At 43.9% G+C, this 22,626-nt stretch overlaps 1 protein-coding gene across 1 annotated transcript in view; it reads left to right on the top strand.

Annotated features, from left to right (window-relative positions):
• Positions 1–2,306: 2,306 nt before the first annotated feature.
• insrb (insulin receptor b) overlaps positions 2,307–22,626 on the top strand; it is a 49,547-nt gene continuing 29,227 nt past the window's right edge. Inside the window, exons 1-2 of the mRNA XM_061296471.1 lie at positions 2,307–3,349; positions 18,358–18,906. Of these exons, the coding sequence (XP_061152455.1) occupies positions 3,262–3,349; positions 18,358–18,906 (637 nt within the window). The 5' untranslated portion in view covers positions 2,307–3,261. The remainder of the gene's footprint in view (positions 3,350–18,357; positions 18,907–22,626) is intronic.

Below are 22,626 nucleotides of genomic sequence, written 5' to 3' on the forward strand. Positions count from 1 at the left end.
CTATTGCTTAGTAGCTATGCCTTTTCCATGAAAGTTCTTTTTTTTATTATTCTTATACAAATGTCGCTCTTATTTCCTCGTCACTCACGCTGTTTTTATAGTTAATGCCACTGGGGGAGAGCCTCATTATGTTGTTGCAATACACCACGGGGATATGTGAGTTTAAGTGCCCGGAGGAGGCAGCCAGTTTGTATTGACACAATAGCAGACAGCTACAGTGTTATTTTTGACATGTGTACCATTTCTGTGTCTTTACTGTTGTTACAATTATAGAAAGACGAGAGTATAATTTTTTAAATCAGTAAATTAGTCAACTGACAGGATTTTTTTACAAAACTCTCTTTATTGTTATCGGCAACATCAGAACACTTCTTGCCTTGAAGGGGGGCTTTTACTTAAGCTATAATACACCTAGGTCACTAATCTTTAAGGCTTGGCCTGGGTCAGGGGTCAAATTTTACAATGTGATTCGTTTACCGAGGGGTCAAAACCAATAAATAACACGTGTCGTAACCTCACTGTGAGCTGAGAAGGATTGCAAGAGGATCATTTCACATTCATTGTTTTTTTTTTTTTTGGTCGTATACAGTATGCGGCTCGAAGAGATCTGTTGACGATGTACCTATAGAGGAAGTTGGCGATGTAAAGCACTTAAACAAGGGAGACCTTTGAAGAGGATAATCCAGAAGCACTCTATCTGTTTAGGATCATGACCCCCTTCTTTGTCGGACATGTTGTAACTCACCCTTATTAGCCTAACACTACTTCTGACCTCATTGCTGAGCCTTCCACGTCAACCAAGGCAAAAAAAAAAAATTCTCAGTCATAGAACATGCAATCTCTATGCTGAGACTCGAACCCAGAACCTCGCCACTGTGAATCAAACAAGTTAACCGCTAACTATACATAATCCCGTTTGCTCTGATGTCGAACTTTCATAGACACATTCGACTTGCCTTGAAGACAAAATATTCTGTTGGACTGAAAATCCGATCTACTTGAATGCGTTTATTTTTAGAGCCACCTCTGTAAATGTACTCCAAGAGAGCATTGTAGTGGATTAATCTGCTCCAAGTTATTTGATTGCAAGTAGTACCTGTGTATTGTGCAACGAAGAGCCGTGTGTATCTGAGCGGAGGCGTCAGACAGCACGGTGAGCGCAAAGCGATGTGTTTTGACTAGATTCCATTGGCCTTAGTCCTTCAGACCCGTGACATTTAATCTCTCTAAGACCTCATTTACTCTGTTCACTGGGTAACAACATTCCTCAGATAAACAACAAGCCCCGCTCCACAAGCTCTCGACGGGCCGAGGCCAGCGTGTAACCATCCGTGCACACAAACAGCACCCCTACTATGCGAGTGGGAAGGAGTCGATGTTCTGTTCATATTTTCACATCGATTCTTACGTAGGTTCAGCTGATTGGCCCAGTGCGTCAGAAAGGAAAACTTGGTTTTGTTCTGAGGACATAAGCTTCTTGGCCAGGACAGGTTTGATTACAATTGAATATTTGCTATGCAAATCTAAAAAGAACATAGTGTGCACCTTCCTGGCTTCAGGCAGGTGTTCCATTTCCTAGCTGCAAGGCCAAGGCGGCAGGCAATGTTTGTACTGCCAGTTTGTTTTGTCCGCAATCTAGAAGCAATCATAGCACAAAAAGGGGGGATGTTTTATTTGTTACTTTTATTCTCCCACTTGGCAGGACATCAACGACTGGCTATAAACTAGTTGAAAGATGACTATGACTAAGAGACTGTGTTAAAGGGAGTTAAAGAACCTTTAGGCATAAGTAGTGCTTTTCTATCAACTTGTGGTATTTTGGTGCCAAGGAACAATGTTAGTGGGAGTTGTAGAACTTTTAGATAAAAGTAATTTTGCCGCAATCAAAAAGTATTTTGCTACCATTTGAGGACATTTTGGTGACAAAAACAACATCTTGAAAGTGTTGCGTTGCCGTTATTTTGTGGCATCTTAGTGCCAAAATAAATGCAGGTAAGTTGAAGTGAGCTTTATTTGGACAAAAATAGTACTTTGCCACCGGCTTCTACATCAACTAATCAGCCAAACTTTAATTTGTAGAGTGCTTCATGTAACTCAAAATGCTTGACACTTTTAAAATTAATTCCACCGCAAATTACTCTGCCACCTTATAACAAAAACAAACAAACCAAAAAAAGATCCTCGTATTTGTTTTGCTTCTTGACAAAAGACCACCGGAGTTATTCCCTCCGCTTCAGACGCTCCAGATCCGAACTGCGGCTCAGACCCATTCAGGGAACCAAATCCGTTCCGCGTTTTGTGGACTTCCCTCGCGTTTGGCCCAGCTGGAGTGAGTGGCAGCAGGAGTTGTTTACTGGGCGAGATCCTCGCGCAAGGAGAGACGGAAAGAGGGGCAACCTGACGGAGAGAAAACCAACCACACAGCCACAAACGGGAACTTTTACATTTAACCCGTCTTTTTATTTTTTGTGTTCTAAACTATTTTTCCTTTTTCTTATTTTGTCTGTGATCAGCGCTGAAATCGAGACGCGCGTTCGATGTGTGCTTTCTTTCTATTGCAACTCCGGCGCCGACGCGGAAAGCTGGTTTGTTTTGGATTAGCTGGCTAGCTAGCTTTAGCTACACCGCTCCTCCTTCTCGACCTCCTCCTTCCTTCCATCGGCTAATGTAAGGAAAGGAAACGGGCAGCGTGGTACGACTTTTTCCCCACTTTTGGCTACACGTCGCCGTCATTCTTTTCCAAGTGGAACTAGAGACAATTAGCTTCCACGTTTGCCCTTTTGCAGACCCCCCCCTGCTCCCAGCGCCGTCTTGGACGTTTTATTTTTTTTACGACGTTGGCTGCTGCTGCCTCAGAGGGGGTGAAGGAGTTCACGGGATAGTCGCAGCTCCACATCCAGGCACGTTTTTCCTGCACGTAACAGCCCAAAGGAAGTTTGATCTCGCTGGAATGTGCTCTTTACGCCCGTTAGAGATAGATACCTGGAAAGACTTTATTTCTTGCGATTCATAGAATAAAGGATCTTGAGAAGAGCACATGACGGTGGACTGTCTCCTTCACTTATGGAAAATGAACATTTCGACACAAACGTTTGTCTCCAGAAGCAAAAAGCACCGTTTTTAGGGAAAGCACCACGACTTCGGATCAGGGGGTATCCGTTCATTACCGGGCCGAGTGGGCCCTTGGTTAAAGTGATCGGTTAAGGTTTTTTTCCCCCCCCAAGGTGTCCACATTGGAGTTTTTGAGTTTGACGCGTCAAAATGAGGCGTTGGACGCTTGAACTGGGTGCACAACTTGTGCTTTGGATCGTTTGCATCATATGCCAGCCTGGACTTATTAAGGGAGAAAGTAAGTACACGCTTTTTGTGCTTTAGTATTTTATAAGATTCTCCATTTCGGTTGCGAACACATAAAAATGTGATTTATTTTAACAGACGTAAAAAAAATCGAAATAATGTACATCCATTTAAAATAAGTGAACCATAATTTAAAAAAATAGTTGGCTTCCTAATAAAATTGAAACGCCGATAGAATAGTCATAAAGTGTTTACATTTTTGGTGTTTAAAAATACCAGAAATGTTTAAAAACAATCAGCTTGTGATATCTAATTTCATAACTCGATGAATATTTTACAGCGATTATAGATTTACTGCTTTCTATCTACATTGATCAAGTCTTGTTGATATGCATAGCGCATGCGCAAAAGGTTATGTTTGTTTCCCCCCTATGTTGCGCGTGGCTGCGCGCCAATAATTGCTATTCTTGCGTAAACTTTCGGAGGCATACGACACGGACGCGCCACTCCACCCACGCGGTCTGTTGTCCCCCCCGAAGGCGGTCGCGTCGAAGCGTCCTCCCCGCGGTGGGCCGCTCCGACGCGTTCGAAGTGGGAGTAGCAAGATGCGGGCCAGCGTGCGCTGCAGCTAGGCCCTTCCATGGCGACGCGCACGCATGCACGCTCCCGCAACAGCCACGACGTAAACACATTACGCACGAGAAGCGGCGGATTAGCCACCATCCTAGGATGAAAACATTTGGGCGGGGAACACCCCCCCCCCCTCTCCTGCAAACCACCGAGGACATGTGTTGTTTTTATCAATGAATTTGAGGGTGAGGAGTTGATCGGAGTAAAACGATTTCTAATCTGAACCGTGCGGCGATAACAACCTTTCTGTGAATGTGGTGTACCGTGCTACAGCCATTTCTCAACCTATTTGGTGGATCTAAAAAAACAAAAACAATACACATGTGACACCTTGATGTTCTTTCATAAGGAACATGGAACCAACCTCATGTTCAAATTCTCTTGGCATGCCATCAATACATATACATAAAATTGTTACTCAACACAGTTTATGACAAAATATCAATTGTTGGCCTAATACCGTTATTTTCAGTCATTTTTAATTTGCCATAGTGGTGTTGATTTAAAAATATATTAATTGTCTTGCTAAATATTGTTTTCTTTGTCTGTCTATCTTCGAAATCATCCAGGAAAAATTAATAAACTCCTCTTGTTTGTTTAACTAGCTTGATAGCGCAATTAAAGTCATATTTACACATTTCTAAGAAATAAAAAATCAACAAGAAGTAAATTCCTCTCAATTCAGTCTTTGTTTACCATGGCCTCGATGATCAACAGTACCCGGAGAAAAAAACAGTAGAAAGCAGATTGGAATTTCTTTCTTGAAATAGTAACAGTTAGTCAATTTAGACTAACTGTATTTACCCTGAAAGCTTGATTGTAAACATGCACCAAATGTTAAGTGCCTGGAGACAACTGCAATTAAGAATTGGCGCTGCTGAATCTATAAAATGGATTTAACATTGATGTGTTGCTTAATATTGTCAAATTTCCATCAAAGGCTTGCTTTGATCATTGAAAATTCTGTTATCAAATTGAATGTCTTACATCATAATTATTTTTGATTATTTTTGTAGCAATTCTTCCAAGGTTCATTTGTGTATAGAATTGCCTGGCAAGGCAAACAATTCTGTCTATTAACTTTGAATATTTATAGTATATTTGATTATTTTCTTTATATTTTATTTATTAACGTGTTTGTAATATTCCAATTTAGAAAGTGCCTCATTAGAGATAGTTTCAAAAGGGTGTTGCGCAAGTCCACAACAAAATTGACGTGAACCTAAAGCTCACACGTACAGTTGAAGCGAACCACAATAATGTGACAAGTGCGTGCCTGTTTCAGCCAAGTGTTGCTATTTAGACTGCCCTGCATTTCTTAAAATGGCTGCTTTCTCTGGCCAGGTTCAAAGCAAATGCTGTGGACACTCCACACAGGTCATGTATGCAGACAGCGCAGGGGCCCCTGAAAGGGGTCTTATGAGACCGGGCGGGCTTCTTGTACCCCTCCTTCCTCATTCTTTCTTTCTCTTTCTGTGTGTCCCTCTAGGGGAGTGGGGTACATGCCATTGGCTGCTTCTGGCGCCTTATTTACTCAATTCTCTGCTTAGTGACCATATTTGGCACTCTTGAGATGTTGACGCTTAAGAGGGTGCGGGGGTCAACAACCAAAATACTCGGAATATGCCGTTCTAAGAAAGGCTTCCTTCTGATAGCTCAACGTCACTCTTGGCATAAGGAGAAGCCGAATTGATAAATTCACCACGCCACGGCGTCGATGAGCCGGGTCCTAGATAATGTCGTAAGGATGCGTTTTTTTTTGGGTTTTTTTGCAGGCTGTTTTTAATAGATTTCGATGGGCTTGTTTGCCATAGTTATCAGCGAACGGTTTTCTGAAGTAACTGCTGAGCTGTCTCCTGGCCGAACTTGTGAAAAACAAGTTGTGCAACCCGGAGCCTGGCCCCCTTCTTGTTCCTCTCAGCCAGTGTGTATTTATGCATGTGATGTTATGTATGTTTTCCACAGCCTGACTTTCTGTAACCGCCTCTGTCCGCTTGCAAAGCAAAGGCCGACAGCTCTCGCCGTGACGGTTGTCAATCAATGAAATATTCGTTGAGGTCTTATCTGTTGAGGAAAAACAAGCCGAGTAAAGTGACGGGATCAACATTGCTCTACATCGCAAAGACAGACTATGTCGATGCGCACTTCTCTCCATGACGAATTGGACTTTGCCTACGATGCAAATCTCCGTATTGTCAATTTATGTCAACAGCTTTTATCATGTGGGTTTTATTGTTTTGGCTTCTTGATACATTCATTTTGATTTGGTCAAAGAAAAATCCTCCAAGGACCATCTCGTCAAAAGCCCTTTGTTATTTTAAATAAACGAACCGAGTGATGACAACTTGGGATAATGAATTCAATATCTAACAAAGATGATTACTAGGCAATGCTCTTCAAATATCCACACAGCTCAAAATTGGACTGGTGGAATCCCTTGTCACATTTTTTTCTTCTTCTATCAGGTCTTAAAAATCAGAAAATAATTGGGGGAATAACCAAATGGTCCTGTTTGTGCCCAGTCCAATTATGAATAAATATTTTCAACCTGTTTGTGCCCAGTCCAATTATGAATAAATATTTTCAAATTGCCCCTCCTGTGGTGCGTTTACGTCGCTTTGATCCTAACAAAACCAAACCACCAGTGGTTATTAGCCCATAGGTTGGTTAATAACATTAGTTTATACTGGCTGTGGCTGGTTTCTAAATGAGAAAGCTGGGGTGTGTAAATTGAAAGGTCAGGAAGCAGTAGGTGCCGACAATAAGGAAGTTGAATTATTATTTTTTTTGTTGCTAACACCAAGCTGGTTGAAAACACACATTTAAGGAAGAAGGTCCCCTCCGAGCAAGCGCTTGTGTTTGTCGGTGCTGAAGAGCACGGTGGCATTTTCCGGCAATGCCGTGCACGTTGTGGAATGCGTTTGAAGTGGCCCACCATGCCTGTGCTATTGTCAGCGTGTGTGCGTGTTGTGTGCACGCCAATCAGTATGCACTCCCGTCACTCGCTGCCGTCTGCTGGATCTCATCTCCAAAGACCGGTTTACTTCCAGCCAACGTATGTGAACTGCGTGTGTGTTTGGAAGTGGCACTTATGCACGGGAACAGTGTGTACCACGTCGCAGAGCCGGAGCCAAATTTGTAGGAACCGCCTAACATCGAAACGAACATAGCCGAGCCCCCTTAAAGGTCAGACTGCTTTAATGAAGCCCGAGACGAGTTTTGCGATACTCGGTCACAAAGTAGCAACTCTTCAATATGTTCACTTTCTGGACCATTATGATTTATGAACAAGGTATGAAAGTAATCGATATGTAAATAATGTAAAATGATCACTTTATATCATTCCTCGGAAATCACAATGTCCGTTAACTGGTGAGCTATTTTTAGAACAGGTTGGTGGGCTCGGAAGCAACCTGGTGTTAGCAAGCACCATGCTGGCGACCCCTGCCCGAAAGGAAGTCGGGTTCTTTCTTAAACGCTTCCGCCACTACTCTTATCTGACCAAATTCCCTTTTCAACTTCAACTAATTTAGCAATTTGTTTCCTTGTTTGTGAGCAGTTTCACACAGACTGCCAATGGCAATACAAGAAACAAGATGGAATTGAAACCATTTTTTACATTTTCCTCTTCAATATGGAAAGCAGCAGATTTGTCTTTGGGACTGAGTTTTAAACAAAATGGCATGATCGTGAAAGAATGCGAATAATGCGCACCCGAGTACAGTTCCCGCTCTTCGGACCACCCGTGGAACCGGCAGAAATGGCAAGGGAAATGTTTAAGATGGGCTTCTGATTTGTCACTATCTTGCCATTTCTGCCTTCGGAGCGCTCACATGAAAAGATTCCCGAGTGTCCTTCCCGGCATCACGTCAAACTGTGAATGGAGGCGGCGGTCACAACACGTACACGTGTCTTTAACAGCGGCCCTGTTTGTTTTAATTCAGAGCTTATCTGATGCCATCGGCCCCTGACTTTCATTCCTCGATGGAGAAGCCATGGCTGTTTATGTAAACCCCTGCTCACTGCACAGAAATGTGGTCTGCGTCGGAGGGAGGGGGGTGCCGGGGAATTGCGCATGCAGGCGAAGAGAGTGCGCCGTTACGCCATGCCGCAACAATCCGATTCGATAGTCCTCGTTGCCGTTCGCCCTGTTGAAACCGTTGGTGGCTTTCCGCTGTTAAATCCAAGAGCCAACGCTGGTATGCGCGGATGAGCCAAAGAATCCCTTTGAGGCCGTTGCAGGACCAGACACTTAGACTGTGGCTTTGTCCTAATGTGAGTAATTTCCAAGTCAAACCTTTTCTTCCATTTGGAGCTCATAAGTCTAAGTACCAGTGTACTGTACACAAGTCACGTCTCTTTTTGTCCCCACATATAACCAAACTCTTCACATAGCAAGTAGCATTTCTTTTAGCCAGCTAGAAAAGCTTTTTGCTTTACCTATCGGTGGCTGGTATTGCCATACTTTACGAGTACCCGATTTTGTATCGATACTCGTCCATCCCTGATATTTAGTAATCTTTAAGAATTAAAGGTTAGGTTAGATTTTCCCCAAAAGCTAAACTATAAATTACACGTAAAACGAAAAAATGCAAATACCTCATGCGAAAATCAAAGAAAAGACATTTTTAAATAGTGTCAAAAATAAATGTGTGTGTTTGTGTGTGTGTGTTGACTGTGTTCTGGATGCCATGTAACTGAACCTGATGCATTCAATTTATTTTGAGGGCTGTCATATGACTGAGAAGTGGTCGTCTGACACAGCCCAATGACACACTGCCAACACAACACGCTCACACTTGCGCGCTTCCACTTTATTTTGACAAGAATGAATTTTCTAATGGCGTTAACTATAAATCCTCCCATGCTCATAAATATTACCCTTCCCATAAACACCGACTTAACAGTGACGTTAGACTTGTTGTCATGATTTAGGATGTAATACTGCTCATTTTGTCCTTAAAAGGGAAGTCAAACCCCAAAGTTTCTCTCCAGTAATATCTAGTATGTGCCACCACGAGTCTAAGAAACACATTCTGATTAATATTGTGTTTGTGGGATATGAAGTAAGCAGCAAAAATCACCCATTTTTCTCCATCTCAGTTGCCGGCCATTTTGCCATCGTGAGATGGGTAAAAACAGGTGGATTTTGCCTGTTTAATTCATATTCCATAAACTAAACGTTAATCAGAACATTGTATTTTGACCAGAACAATGAAAATTTGGGAGTTTGACTTCCCATTTAATTAAATAGAGGGAGCTATATAAAGCTGTTCATCTCGTTTTGTGTAAATAATCGCATTGATTAACTGGATGCATTTACACAGCTCTGTATTGTAACCAAGTCAAATACGTAATGCTCTTCAATTGTCTTTGGGGACGCTCCAGCTGCTATTATTATACCGAGTCCCCGGGACAGAGCCAAATCCGGTGTTGTGATCATGACACGTTTCCGCTTTGCTGTCATGGTGCGCGTTACGTATTTTTCCATGACGTGCCCGACACAGTATCTGTAACAGGTCTGCTCATAAAATGCTGGCGCAGGTTAAATATTGATCTTGCAGCGTCTTTCTGCCCTCATTGTAAATGTGTTATCCCCCTCTCACCACGCCCATGCCACGTCGCCCCCCCCCCCCCTTCTGCTGATGGGGGTAAGAGAGTTCATTGTTATCCTCTGATTTGTTTTTCCTTTCACACTGCAGATACAGCCAGCCAGCACAACGCACATACACACACTTCTCTTTCAATCCTGGTTCACACTTCTTATCACCCCCCCCCCCCCCCCCCCGACCTTTATTTTTTTGTTTCTGCCCTTTTTGCACCATCTGGACCCAAGTGACGGCGACCACGTACACCACCTGCACCTGACCCACAGTCACGCTCGCTTCCACGGGCTTTTTGATTATTTAGCACCTCATCTCTGCATGCGTTTGTTTGTTAATGTCCTCGCGGACGACGTGCGTGTCAGTTGGGGCCGAGGGTGTGTTTGTGTCCTCGTGAACTAGCCTTTCAGATGGGTTGCCAAGGTGACTGAAAATGCCGTGGCAAAGTTTCGCACGCTTTATCCCGATTGACCTCGGAATATTTAACATACTGTAATGACAAACAAGTCGACTTGAGTTATGTATATTACCACTGCTTTAACTATGGAAAGTATTTTGGGCCAAAAATGATAGTGACACCTCCATTTAAATGCTACTTCAAACCACAACCTCTTAAACTGCATCACCGTGCCATTCAAAAGGGAGTATTGTATTTGGCACATTACATGCACAACATTCAAGAGCGCATGTGGTAGCCAGTTAAAATATTAATACGATTTTCATACACGCTGACGCGAGGCAAAGTTATAATCTTTTGGTGTGCATGCGTGTAAAATAACTTTTGCCACATTTATGATTTAACAGCACTTGGGGTTCACGGTGATCATTTTACATGGTGAAAAACAAAGTGTACAGTGCGGCGTTGTCTTGTGCCTTCCACCAATTTACAGTTAACGTCACTCTGGGATCCACTTCTGCTCACTAAGTAACATCCCTGAAGAAGGAGGGATAAGATTTTTCCTCAAGGTTCTGTTCTAGGAACTAAGAATGTTCCTTGTTTTACTGCACTTAGCCCAAAAACAGCCTCCAGACTTTCTTAGAACTATAAAAAAAAAAACCAATTCATGGACCAATATACCCTCAGAGCGTGAAGTTACGCATAGCGTACTCTCTTGTTGTCCATAAATGTTTTAAAATGACTTACCTATCAATGCTAACGTGTTACTTTGTTTACCAGTACAAAGCATATCAAATCAACTATTAATTTCCACATGATGTAAATCACCAATACTGATATAATACAAGAAATCAGAATTGTTTTCTACCTATCACAAGCAAATATTTTACAAGAAAATTAATAAAAGGATTTTCATGAATGGTATTTGCCAAAGCATCAATTTAGGTGTTCTAATGGGGGTAGTCGGCATGTGTGTGTTTTTGTCACATGCCTCTAGCCGCTGTAATGTTTAACCGGTCACCAGATCAGACGCATCGGCCGTGACCTGCTCTGAAGAAAGATTATTTAAGGACGAGTCAAGGCAATGCAAGAATTCAGATGCTAATTGTGAATGAATGGAGACACGGCGAGTCAATTGCACTCGCTTTCCTCCCCTGCATCAAATGTTTCTAATTCACTTAGCGTTTATCAGCTCCGTATTAAACCATATCTTACGGATAATGAATGGATGTCATTTACACACCCTCCACTCCAGGGACTTCTCGGTCAGGGGTAAAGATAGTATAAAGGTATAGTGTAGATTGCGCAACGGGTGCGCAATGGAAAAGGTAGCGGGACGAAGAGATATGGAAAGAGCGGCTCATGTGTGTGTGTGTGCGCGTGTGCGTGTGATTTTCCGGCTGCAACCGGTGAGAGTTGGTGGTTGATCAGCGCAGACAAACGGGCCATTAAACTGACCTGGCCCTCGGGCTCTCAATCCCTCTGCCCGCGACGCTATCCCCTCTTTTCTGTCTCCATTTGTCCATTTTCTTCCTTAGCCCCCATCGCGTCCAAAGTTTTTTTTCAACCTTTCTTCTTCTTCCCCTTCCCAGTCCATTTCGTCTACTTTGTCTCATTCCTTGTCTCATTCTTTGCGGTTTGAGTAGAAGGTCCACAATCCTAATTTGGATCCGTTTCAAATATATATGCACCCCTTGATATTTTTTGTTTTGTTTGCTCGAATGCATTATTCATGGGAAAATGGAGGAACATAAATGTCGACACCATCGACTAAGTAGACGGACAGGTTCATAAACCATATACCGTAATTTTCGGACTATAAGTCGCGTTTTTTTTCATAGTTTGGGTGGGGGGGGGCGACTTATACTCAGGAGCGACTTATATACATATATATGTTTTTTTTCACTTTTTGGGGCATTTTATGGCTGGTGCGACTTATACTCCGGTGCGACTTATAGTCCGGAAATTACGGTAACAGGACGGAAGAAGCTAATAGGACATAGCGATCAGGCAAGCAGGCGTAGCTCCGAGTCATGTCGCTCTGGTTTGCGGCTCGGAGCGTTGGTGTGGCCTGACTGTGCAGCTGCTGCCGTGTGGCTGCAAGTCAAGCGGGCCAACTGGGGCCCGACGGCCTCCCTCTCGGGCCGAGGTTCACCACACCAAGACTGCGCCGCGCGCTCCGCATGCTAACGTGGGAAGATGAAAAGAACATCAGATGTTTTCTGTATTACTCACACTGCGTGAGTAATACACACACACACATGCGTGTCGATTTGTTTGTGCGTGTTGTCTGCTCCTTTCACTGTATTCCAAGCACAGTCTCGCCCATAGTTGATTACCTGTTCCAGTTTTTTCTCCAAATGTGTTGAATATGGCAGGAATGTTGCTCTCCCCCCCAACATGTCAAACCACCTGGTTTGGCCGTTTCGTCTAGCGGAGGCGGATTTTTCGGGACTTTTCTGTCTTTGGTTTGCCGTCCAATTCTGTTTTTTTCCACGGGCGAGCTCAAATAAACAGCAAACAGTGTGTCTTTCCACTCACATGTTGTGACATCAAGCTAACGGAAGACAAAGTCTTCCGCCATGCTTAGACTTCTCATTGTGTGCGGAAGATAGACAGAAAAAAAACGGAACGGGGGATCTGCGAAGCGAGGAAAATAAAACCTCGGACGCAAAGACAATGACCGATCTATCTGCCGCACATATGGATTGAATTCTTCGCCTTTGTACGTCTTCTCAGTGTCGGAACAAACGTAGAACACAGTGCAGCATACCAAGAAACAGGCAATCCAATAAAACTGCTTAATGAGATTGTTGAAAAAAATGTGGAATGATGTCTGTGTAACAAGCAATTTTTTCTTCTTCAATAATAGCTTTCAGAACAATTTAAGCACAGATTCCTGACCACATCTTGGATTACTTTACATCACTTGAGCCTTGTTTCCTCCAGGTTATCCGGTTCATTTAGATTCGCCACATGAGATTTTAGATCAGTAAATACTTTGCAGGTTCGTATTTCGGCGGAAGCTCATCTAGGCGTGATAAAGAAATTGCAGAATTTTTAGCAGTGAGTATGTATGCGTGTAATCAATTTAACAAAAAGCGCCATTTACGCTTTCATGTTTTTTTTTTATTGGTGCTATTTTGTTTTTGTTTTTTCTACTCACAACTCGTATTTCATTGCCAACAAAGACGTGTGATTGAGTGATTATATACTCGGTGTTAACCAAGCAATTTACAGCGGCATATTTAGCCTACGACAAAAGCGAATCATACCGCTATTGCAGCCGACTCCCAAAAGAAAAATGTCAACCCTATCATACTAAACTAAACCCAATACTGCTCCTAAAAACTCTTTTGTCAAACCACGATTAAATGCTTAGGATACAAGTTCAAGACTTGAAATGACCTTTTTCATCATTGTGGAGCAGTGTTGCTATTCAATTTAGATAAAAGAGGCACAAATTGAACATTTTGGATTTTTGCTGGATCAGTTCCTATTAGGTAACCTGTTGGGGGTCATCAGTACCAACCTCCATTCCAAGGGTCAACCTGAACCAAGAAAATAGTGAGTCATTGTTTTTAAAAACAAGTTTTGGTGACTCATCACCCCCCACTCCCCTCATTACTCACTTTAGTCTGACATCTTTAGACTCAGAAGGTAGAAAGAGGTACTTGAGCCAAAGTCACCAGCAGTGCGATTTGGTTTGGACCTCACTCCCTTTTGGCACGGGGGTCCGAATGTTGCTCTTTTTTACCCGCTTCAATCTGCCACAGCCTGGCCCCGTGCCACGGGCTGTAACGGGACCCGACGTTTGTTTATAAATAGGCTGGGTCAGCTCCGCTTGTCATGCTGCCCAATAGCAGGCCTGGCCAGCGGAGGAACAGGTGCTCCGACCCACAAACTCCCTCTCAACCTTCTCAGTCCTCCCCGTGCCTTCTTGCCATGTCCTCATATGTACAACTCAATCACAAACAAATTTACATTTCAGCACGGATTTGCAAAAAAAAAAGCCAGGAAATTCACCCATTATTTCCTTTAGTCTGCCTTCAAGGTTGGTTTGAATGAAGGTGCACAAGTTGGTGCTGCTCCAAATGAGTATTGCATCCTTGGCGGGGATCCACATCCACCTTGTGCCATTGCCGTGTTTTATTTTCTGTTTGCGGAGCAAATTTCCTCGAGCCATACAAGTCTCTTAGACCTCTGGAATCCGTTTCTGTTATTTTGGTTCTCAGATCTTTGTTTTGGAAATGCAAGTTGGTAGGTGTTGATCAAAATGCCTCCCATGCAATTTCTTAGCATCACTTTACACTGCGAAAGCCGCAACTTGGCATGGCTCGCATTGGCAGCTGGCTTAACGTCTCAAGACTTTCCACAGCTATATTAACAAACAAGCGCATTTTTCTGCCGCCGGGCACCTCAGAACCGCTGCCACATATTATTTTCTCCCGGGGTTAGTTCGGCGACTGCGTTGTGGGCAAATCTATAATCAGCAGATCACCTCATGTGAGACAACATGCGGCCAAGATGTCAGGGAGAGGAAACTTGTCACAGTCCAGAGTTAGACAGCCACCTGGTTTCATGCTACACAGGTCTGGTTTCACACTAAGCTAACATGCGGGCTGCCCTTTGCTTGTGAGAGGCCGAGGCGAACTCGGGCCGCAGAAGGCTCCGGTCTTACCCTGTAAAACTGCCTGGATCTACTTTCTCTCTGCCAGCCAAGCTACTGTGCTGCTTGCAGATTAAATTCTCAGTAGGGTGCACAAGTTTAAAAATAAGAGAAGAATCTGACTGAAATTGCAGCTACACCCCGCTAGGCTGCACCTGTGGGGGCTCATTGAATTAAGAACATAAGATTTACTTGTAGACGGATTTAAATACAAAGGTAGGTTTGGATTATTTCGGGTCGCCACTGTACGTCCGTGAAATTCATTTCCCTTACATCCGGGCCAGTTGCGCAAATCTCTCCTGGAGGTCTGCAGAGTGGTACAGTATGTTCCAGTCTGCACTCCTCTGTTCTGTTATTCCATTCTCTACGGCAAAACAAGCCCCGTCCGTGTCTCTGTGTCCCCCCCCCCCCCCCCAGCCCCTCCCCAAGGCTCATTAGAGGCTGATTGGGTTGTTATTGTAATTAAGAGCTCTTGTGTGGCCAGTGAGAGCGGTCTCAGTGGGAGGGTGGGCGATAAAGGGGGTCACGGTCACTGTCCAACAAACCAAACGCCCACCCACCACTGCATGCTTCTCCACCTGCACGTAACGGGGTTACCGGAGTTCATCGGGGAATAACAGCATGAGTTCACGCTAGCAGTACTGTTTTTTTTTTTTTGTGTGTTTTGCATTTTTACTTCCATTTTCTGAGCCTGTGCAATCCAAACAGATTAGCGACGTGTTTAAAAATGGTTGTAAAATGACAGCGTTTGCATGTGGGGTAAGAAAAAGTGCTTATGTTTGGTTTACATTTGGAACGCATATTCAATTTGACCATTTAGGTCCGGTAAATTAGCAGACAAGACCCCCCCCCCCCCTCTCCCCTTGTGCCCTCTGTGAGGCCGTTTGTGTGCCCGCACACATTGGCGCTCATGTAACGGTGATCCACAGCGGCCCTCCATTCATGCATGTGATCACCAACCGTCCTGTAGGTCCCTTACGTCATACTGCGTTCCTGCTCGGGCTCGAGTTACACTTTCACCCCGTTCACTCCTCTCCGGGCCCCCTCCTCGTTTCCCCTTTTGCCAGCCACCCTTCTCCTCCACCACTCAATGTTTTCCTCACAATTGTGTGAAACAAAAAAATAAAACCTTTTTTCATGCCAATTACCGTTTTAGAAAGTCTCAAAATAGTTTGTAGACTACTTCAACTACTTCTTGGAATTGGTTAATAAAAACCTCAGACAGCATCACTGGGGAATAAATACCGATACAGTACTCGTGACAGCCTCCGAAAATGTCTTAGGAAATTTTAGCCAATCAACGTGAAGAGACATTTTTGGAAAAGGCACACCGACAAGGTTTAAATAAGAAAAATGGGAAATGACATCGAGTTACTGCGGACATTCATTTCAATGTAAAGTTGACTTGCTCATCGGATTGCTTTCACTCCCATCCTGTAGGTGGCAGTCATGCAAATTACAGTGGACAACAACCATACAGTTTATTCACTGCAGCTCCATCTGTTGGATCTGATTGATCACACCACTTTTTTTTTTTTTTCGATTTGTAATCATTGTTCATTTAAATGTAAGCACTTGATAATGTCTTTCACTTTTGGCCTTTCTAATTGACTGACAACAATGGCAGGGTAATCTTGTTTTAACGCCTAAATCAACTCTTTTCCCTGTTACTCACAAACAAAACTCCATTTTATAGCACACCCCAGCAGTACCATGGCCCAAAAAGTATTCCTCAAATGCCTCATGTAGATCTGCCTCATATTCCTTCCTGCATTGAGCCATGGTGTGTTTTGAAGACCACTTTGAGGCACAGGATGTTTTTCACTCTGGCCCTGCAGATGTTGTGCAGTTGCTTGTTGTCTTGCTCAACGGGCATCCAATTAGCTGCTGCAGGCTGACAGCGAGTGCTTGGACCCAAGGCCCGTTTGATGTGTCTGGGTGATAAGGCAGGAGGTGCACCGAGGTGTAATGTTGCCATTATCGCTGGGAATAACGCCAACTGCTGCAAGGAAGTGGTTTTGTTTTTCGGTGTCTTTTGCTTCCTTTTGCAGTAAGCATTTGACCAAGGCGCGTGCGGTTTAGGATTACTAGTGTTGTTTGGAACTATAAATAAACTGATGGGGTAGAACTACTCGTACTTAAGTCGAAGCACAGACACCTTTTAGACAAGATACTCTTTGAAATATAGAACTACAGATTGGATTTAGTCAAAAGACTAAAAAGGATCAATTTTTTTTTTTCAAATGTAAGGTTTAAAAGTCTTCAGGAAAAGGGACGCAAGGGAGTTGCGACTTTGAATCATTTGACTTTTACGAGAAATATGGCAGTATTTCTGAGTCATGAATAGTTAGGTTTTACTGTCAAAACATGACTGGATGATTTCTGACCTGGCAACCCAGAGGGACAAGCCGGTCCAGCACAGGGCAAGAGGCCGACTTGCAAGGCGGACATCGCAGAGTTTTTTGCACATTTTATACATCTCTTCCATTCACGTGCACCCCCAGATGACAAAAGAGGTCACTCATAACCATGGCTGCTCCCATTTCTCAGCTACCAGAAAGTGCTGTAACTTTTTGAGGTCTAACTTTGAACTTTCTGCACAGTGACAAAATGCAAGTCTGAAATGAGTCATGGCAGCATGCTGTTGTTGTAAACAACCTGCTTTTATTTGACAGTCGAGTGATTACGGGCTTTGCTGGCTTCAATCCATTTCAAAGTCTCTTAAACCATTCCATTTATATGCTGCTGGTCAAAGTTTGTACTTGGGCTGTTGACATGTTTGTTTGGCTAACCATTAACAGAATGGTAAGTTAATAGGTAGCTTCCTCATGACGGATAATGTGAGCCACAACTACAAGCTGTACAGTTTCGACTGTTTTTACGTCTTTAGCGATTCTTTTTTTCTTTTTATCGATTTTTGTGTGAAGTGGAAGATTGGAAATCTCACTCATATTTTTTTGCTGCTGTTTCTGAACCTAATGTATTTTTTATTTCTTATTTATGATTTTGAAAAAGTGAAGAAACAGCAGCTCCCGTGCATCTCCCTAAGTGCAGTAACGACTGCTAATGAATTTGCCCCTCCTCTAACACGGTGCGTTCGTCAAAACAAATGTGGGTCTGTGTGTCGGTGTGAGTACACTACAACTGAAAAAAAATATGAATAAGCGTGGATAAGTATTTAGCTTCCGGGCTGCGCTTCAGTTAACCCTCTCATGGCTGCTGTGTCATTCAGATTCATGTCATACAGTAATATTTTTTTCACTGGAGAAAATGTGCAACATTGAATTTTAATGCCTTATAGTTTTGCTATACTTAATTTAAGATACCGTGAAGGAAATTTGTGTGCTGATCAGTGTCTACAAATAAATTTAAAATTTTTATGATAATAGTTTATGAGCTGCGGCCTTGCTGATGGCGCGACCTTCCCGGGCATCACTATTATTCTGGCTGACATCGAAACAACGCAACGACTCTCATCACATTAAAGGATTTAAAATGAACAGCATGTCTTGATAATGAGTTTGTGAAGTCATCACCGTCGATGTTTGATCAAGATTTTTCCCCCCACACTAAAGTTCTAATACAATGAATTATGAGAAGTCATTAATGTTCATTGATAAGACCAACTTAAGATTTCCTGTTGCGTAATACGAGATCTCCCTCAAGAAAAGATCACATGGCCGTTAAACAAAAATAAATGTTATGCCAGTTCTTGGAACCTGCAAGAAAAATGGTAACTCGTGTCATTTCTGTTTCTGCAGTTTGTCAAAGCAAAGACATCCGCAACAATGTGACCAACCTCCAGTCACTGGAGAACTGCACCATCATCGAGGGCCACCTGAAGATCCTGCTTATGTTCAAGACCAAAACCGAGGACTTTCGGGGCCTCAGTTTCCCGAAACTGCGAGTGGTGACCGATTACATGCTTCTCTTCCGGGTCTACGGCCTCGATTCCGTCAGCGATCTCTTCCCGAATCTGACGGTGATCCGTGGCAACAACCTCTTCTTCAACTACGCCCTGGTGATTTACGAGATGCTACAACTGAAGGAGGTGGGCCTTCACAGCCTCATGAACATCACCAGAGGGGCTGTGAGGATTGAGAAGAACCCAGATCTTTGTTACCTGGCCACTCTGGACTGGTCCAAGATCCTGGACTCGGTGGAAGACAATTACATCGTGGAGAACAAGAACGACCGTGAGTGCGGAGACGTGTGTCCCGGCACGGCGCAAGGTCAGACCACGTGTCCGCAGAACACCATCAACGGCCACTTCAGGGGAAGATGCTGGTCCCAGAACCACTGCCAGAGAAGTAAGTGAAACTCCAAATATCGAAATCTTGATTTTCATTATTCCTGATATCCACGGCCCAGAAAGAAAAATCCCTCTGATTAGCATTCTTTAACTGGAGCATGTGTGTCAGAGGAAGTGATTCATAATTACAGGCTGGCGATCTTCTTGAAGTCCCAAATGACTCAGGCCTTATTGTTGAGTCAGGGAACTGCACAGTCCAAGGTAGGCATTATAGGAGAAGAGGACAGCGGGAAGGCTAGTGCGCATAAACAGTATAGTACACATGTTTGTTGGTATTTTCTTTTCTGCCTTTAGTCCAAAAATGAACTGCGGCTTTTCTCCTCGCTGCTGCCCGTCGGCCCGCCAGAGGTCCGGCCGGGCCAGTCAGTCTTTCCTCTCCTACCATAAACACAGAGAATGGCGTCTATTGTAAGACACTCGGAGAGAATGCTTATTATTTTTGGAGAGCGATTATAGCTTGTGTTGTTTTTTTTCTCTCATCCGCCTCTGTGTCTGACGGAGAGTTTGGTGTTCAAAGCGTAACGACCGCGGCCGTGTTTATACTTGAACTTCAACTGTCGCGGCCCGCATTTACGTTGGCTCCTTCGCTCTCCTTCCAGAAGGTTCTGGAGAGGAAAGCAATACAGGAAGTGACCTCTGCGCGTGCGCCTCCTGCGCCGTTACCGTGTAAACAGTTTACATGTCGAACTCAAGTAGGTTTTAAAAACAAATAGCCGTGACCACTGAAGGAGAAGGGAAGGATGGCGGTTAAGGGGGGGGCGAATGTCGACTGATAAACACAAGCGTGTTTATGGTACGTCAAGAAATGTCTGTGCATGTGCGTTCATGTCTCCTTTGCCTCGGATAGGCCGAGAGAGGAGGTATGATGCGCGTCATGTGATAGATAGACACCGGCGTAGTCAAAGCTGGAGCCATTTTGAGAACACGATGTAAGGAAGGGCACAATGTATGCGAGAGGGAGAGTGATAATAACTTACACACACATTTGAGGTGTTTGCGTTAAATGAAACAAACGTCGTGTGTCGTTCTCAAGTGCCGCCGTTTCGCCTCAGTCGCTTTGAAAAACGTTTTATTTTAGTGCGCACAGGTGCAGGACAGATGAACATTAGATGCAACATTAAAGTTTGCGAGGGTGGAAAATGTGGGGTTGTTGTGTTGTTTTTTTTACAGTGTTTTAAGTTGCCTTAGGTGAGAAACGGGGAGAGCCTACGTTCCTCTGATCTTCCACATGCAGAAAAACCACGGCGCCCGTGTGTGTGTGTATTAATGCATCATTGTTTGTGAATCCAAAAATGCAATTTGGAACGAGAGTTAGGTTAGATAAATTTGATTTTAGTAATGGCTGCCATTTGTAATTCGACTGACTTCTATGTATACATTTCGTGGAAGGCTCACACAATAATTGGGCTATGTAAACAGGATTTGCTGCCAGTGTACTTACTGGACTGACGATAGATACACACCAACAGATGAATGAACAAATGACTCCCAGATAAGACATCACAGTCAGACTGCTGTTTGGATCAAACTTTGTGTGTTGCTAAAGCCTGGCACAACATGTTCTGCTTGCACAACTCAATAACACAGAATGTGTTACAGGTCAAAGTGAACTTTGCCTGTGCCTACGTGCTTTGTTGCCCACTGTGATTGTTTTCCATCGCTCACAGCCGCCGCACTCTCTCTCTCTCTCTCTCTCTCTCTCTCTCTCTCTCTCTCTCTCTCTCTCTCTCTCTCTCTCTCTCTCTCTCTCTCTCTCTCTCTCTCTCTCTCTCTCTCTCGCTCTCCTTCGCACACACACACACACAGTCAGCCTCTTCAAAGTGACACTCTGTCAAGATGGTCTCTTGAATCCGACCCGTAGAAGCTCTCCACATACTCACGTGAAGCTAATAGAAAGTGTCAGCCGAGGAGTTCACACTGTTCATTTCAAAAAGTACTTTTGCATCCCTCCCGTAATTTCGTGGAAGCTGGCTTTTCGAGTGTCCGATTTATGGTACAGTTTTGTCTTGAGAGATTTTGGTTCGTATTTTATCCAGTGTTGTCACAACAAACAAGGCTGTTTCATAGCTTATATGATTTACTGCAAGTAAGGCAGCGGTCAACCACAATTTCTTTTTGTGATCCCGGTCAACATCGAATTGAAAGGTAACAATGCGATCAATTATATTGGGAATAATTTGTCTCAGATTCCTAACTTAGAGTCTTAGTTGGCAATAAGATAGCTGTGACAACAGACACAGAAAAGCCAAGTCAAAATTATTTTGTTCACAACAAGCTGCTCATATCGAGCGAACGGCAACGGAGCAGCGTAGGAAGTACTCGGAGTCCGTTAATGAAAAATAATTGCAGTGCCCTTAATAGCCGCTAACCACATTCTGGCAATCTGTTTTTTTGGGCTGTTTTGTCTGGTGCAAAAACTGCTGAGTTGTGACAAAGCGAGGATGCTTCGGTTAGCCAAATTTGCAACTCCTCTCCATGGACTGATATATTACTATATTGCAGTTCATTTTTTCCTTTTGTGTCCTGGATGGCCTCTGCTGGCATTCACCTTTGGTAATGAAGCTTATCTTCAATGTGGCACCTCATTAAGGGTTCGCTGCTATCAAATTCAAAATAGCCGGACATTGTGGATAAAATACTTGGGGGCAGGACGAGGCTGTTTCAAGTTTGAGCAAAGCAAACAATAAACTTTGAACTTTGGCTTCCACCGACACACGTATGCAGCGACTACACACTCACACGTTGTCACTAAGCGCAAGCAGCCGAAAAGACAAACAACAAACCCCATCATTAGCTTCCTTACCACTACTCACAAACATGAAGCACTTTATTGTCAAATTGCATGCAGACAAAAACTCTCAATGAACTTTGATAAGCCGACATCGATTTATGTAGGCGCATCCTTGTTGGTGTGTAGTTTGCAACCCGCCTACTCTCACCCTCAGGGGTTCTGGAAAACTCTCCTCCAGCTCATCAATGGACTGGCACTGCTCAGTGTACGCGTGCGTAGACACGGAGAGCAGCGCTCCACACTGGCACACTGAGCCAAGTGGAACACAAACGTTCACACAAGTTGAAGTAGAGCACTCTCTCTGACGCCGCCGCCCACTATTTCGACAGACGATTGGCCGCTTGCGGCCATCTAAGTAGCCTATCGTGTCGAGAGGATGAGAGCATCTGAGGATACAAAGTGTCGGAACAAGAGGGAAAGCCGCCTTGGTTTTGAAGTGACACCCGTTTGGCACACGCTACATCTGGAGACGGACGTTAAATATCGTTCCCTAACGAACGCCGTCGTTTGTTGTCCTACGTTCACGTGCACGCCAGTGATGGTTTATTTATGTTCACACGCTTCTCTGTTCATCTGTGTAAATGTCTGAGCTGTTCAGGAAAAAGCTTGTCGGCAGCCAAGTGCTTGCTATGGCGTGGGCTGTCTGAGAGGACTTCCTCATTACTTCCTGCCTTTGTCCAGAGCACATCCTACTGCTGAGCTGTACAACTGGGCCCTGGGGGGAGGCTAATGGGCAGAGAGAGAGAGCGAGGCGCTGGGATATTACTTACATGCTATGAGAGACGGTGAAAGGAAAGACAACTAGTTTGCAGGAGCCCATTCACAAAACGCGTCGGCGGAAACGTTGACCCCGGGGATCTAGCTTCACCCAAACCCTGAAGTTGTCTGAAAATCCAACTATTCACATTTGATGAGAGGAGTTTGTGT

The sequence above is a fragment of the Syngnathus typhle genome, linkage group LG14 (genome assembly GCF_033458585.1).
Source record: "Syngnathus typhle isolate RoL2023-S1 ecotype Sweden linkage group LG14, RoL_Styp_1.0, whole genome shotgun sequence".
Classification (NCBI taxonomy): Eukaryota; Metazoa; Chordata; class Actinopteri; order Syngnathiformes; family Syngnathidae; genus Syngnathus; species Syngnathus typhle.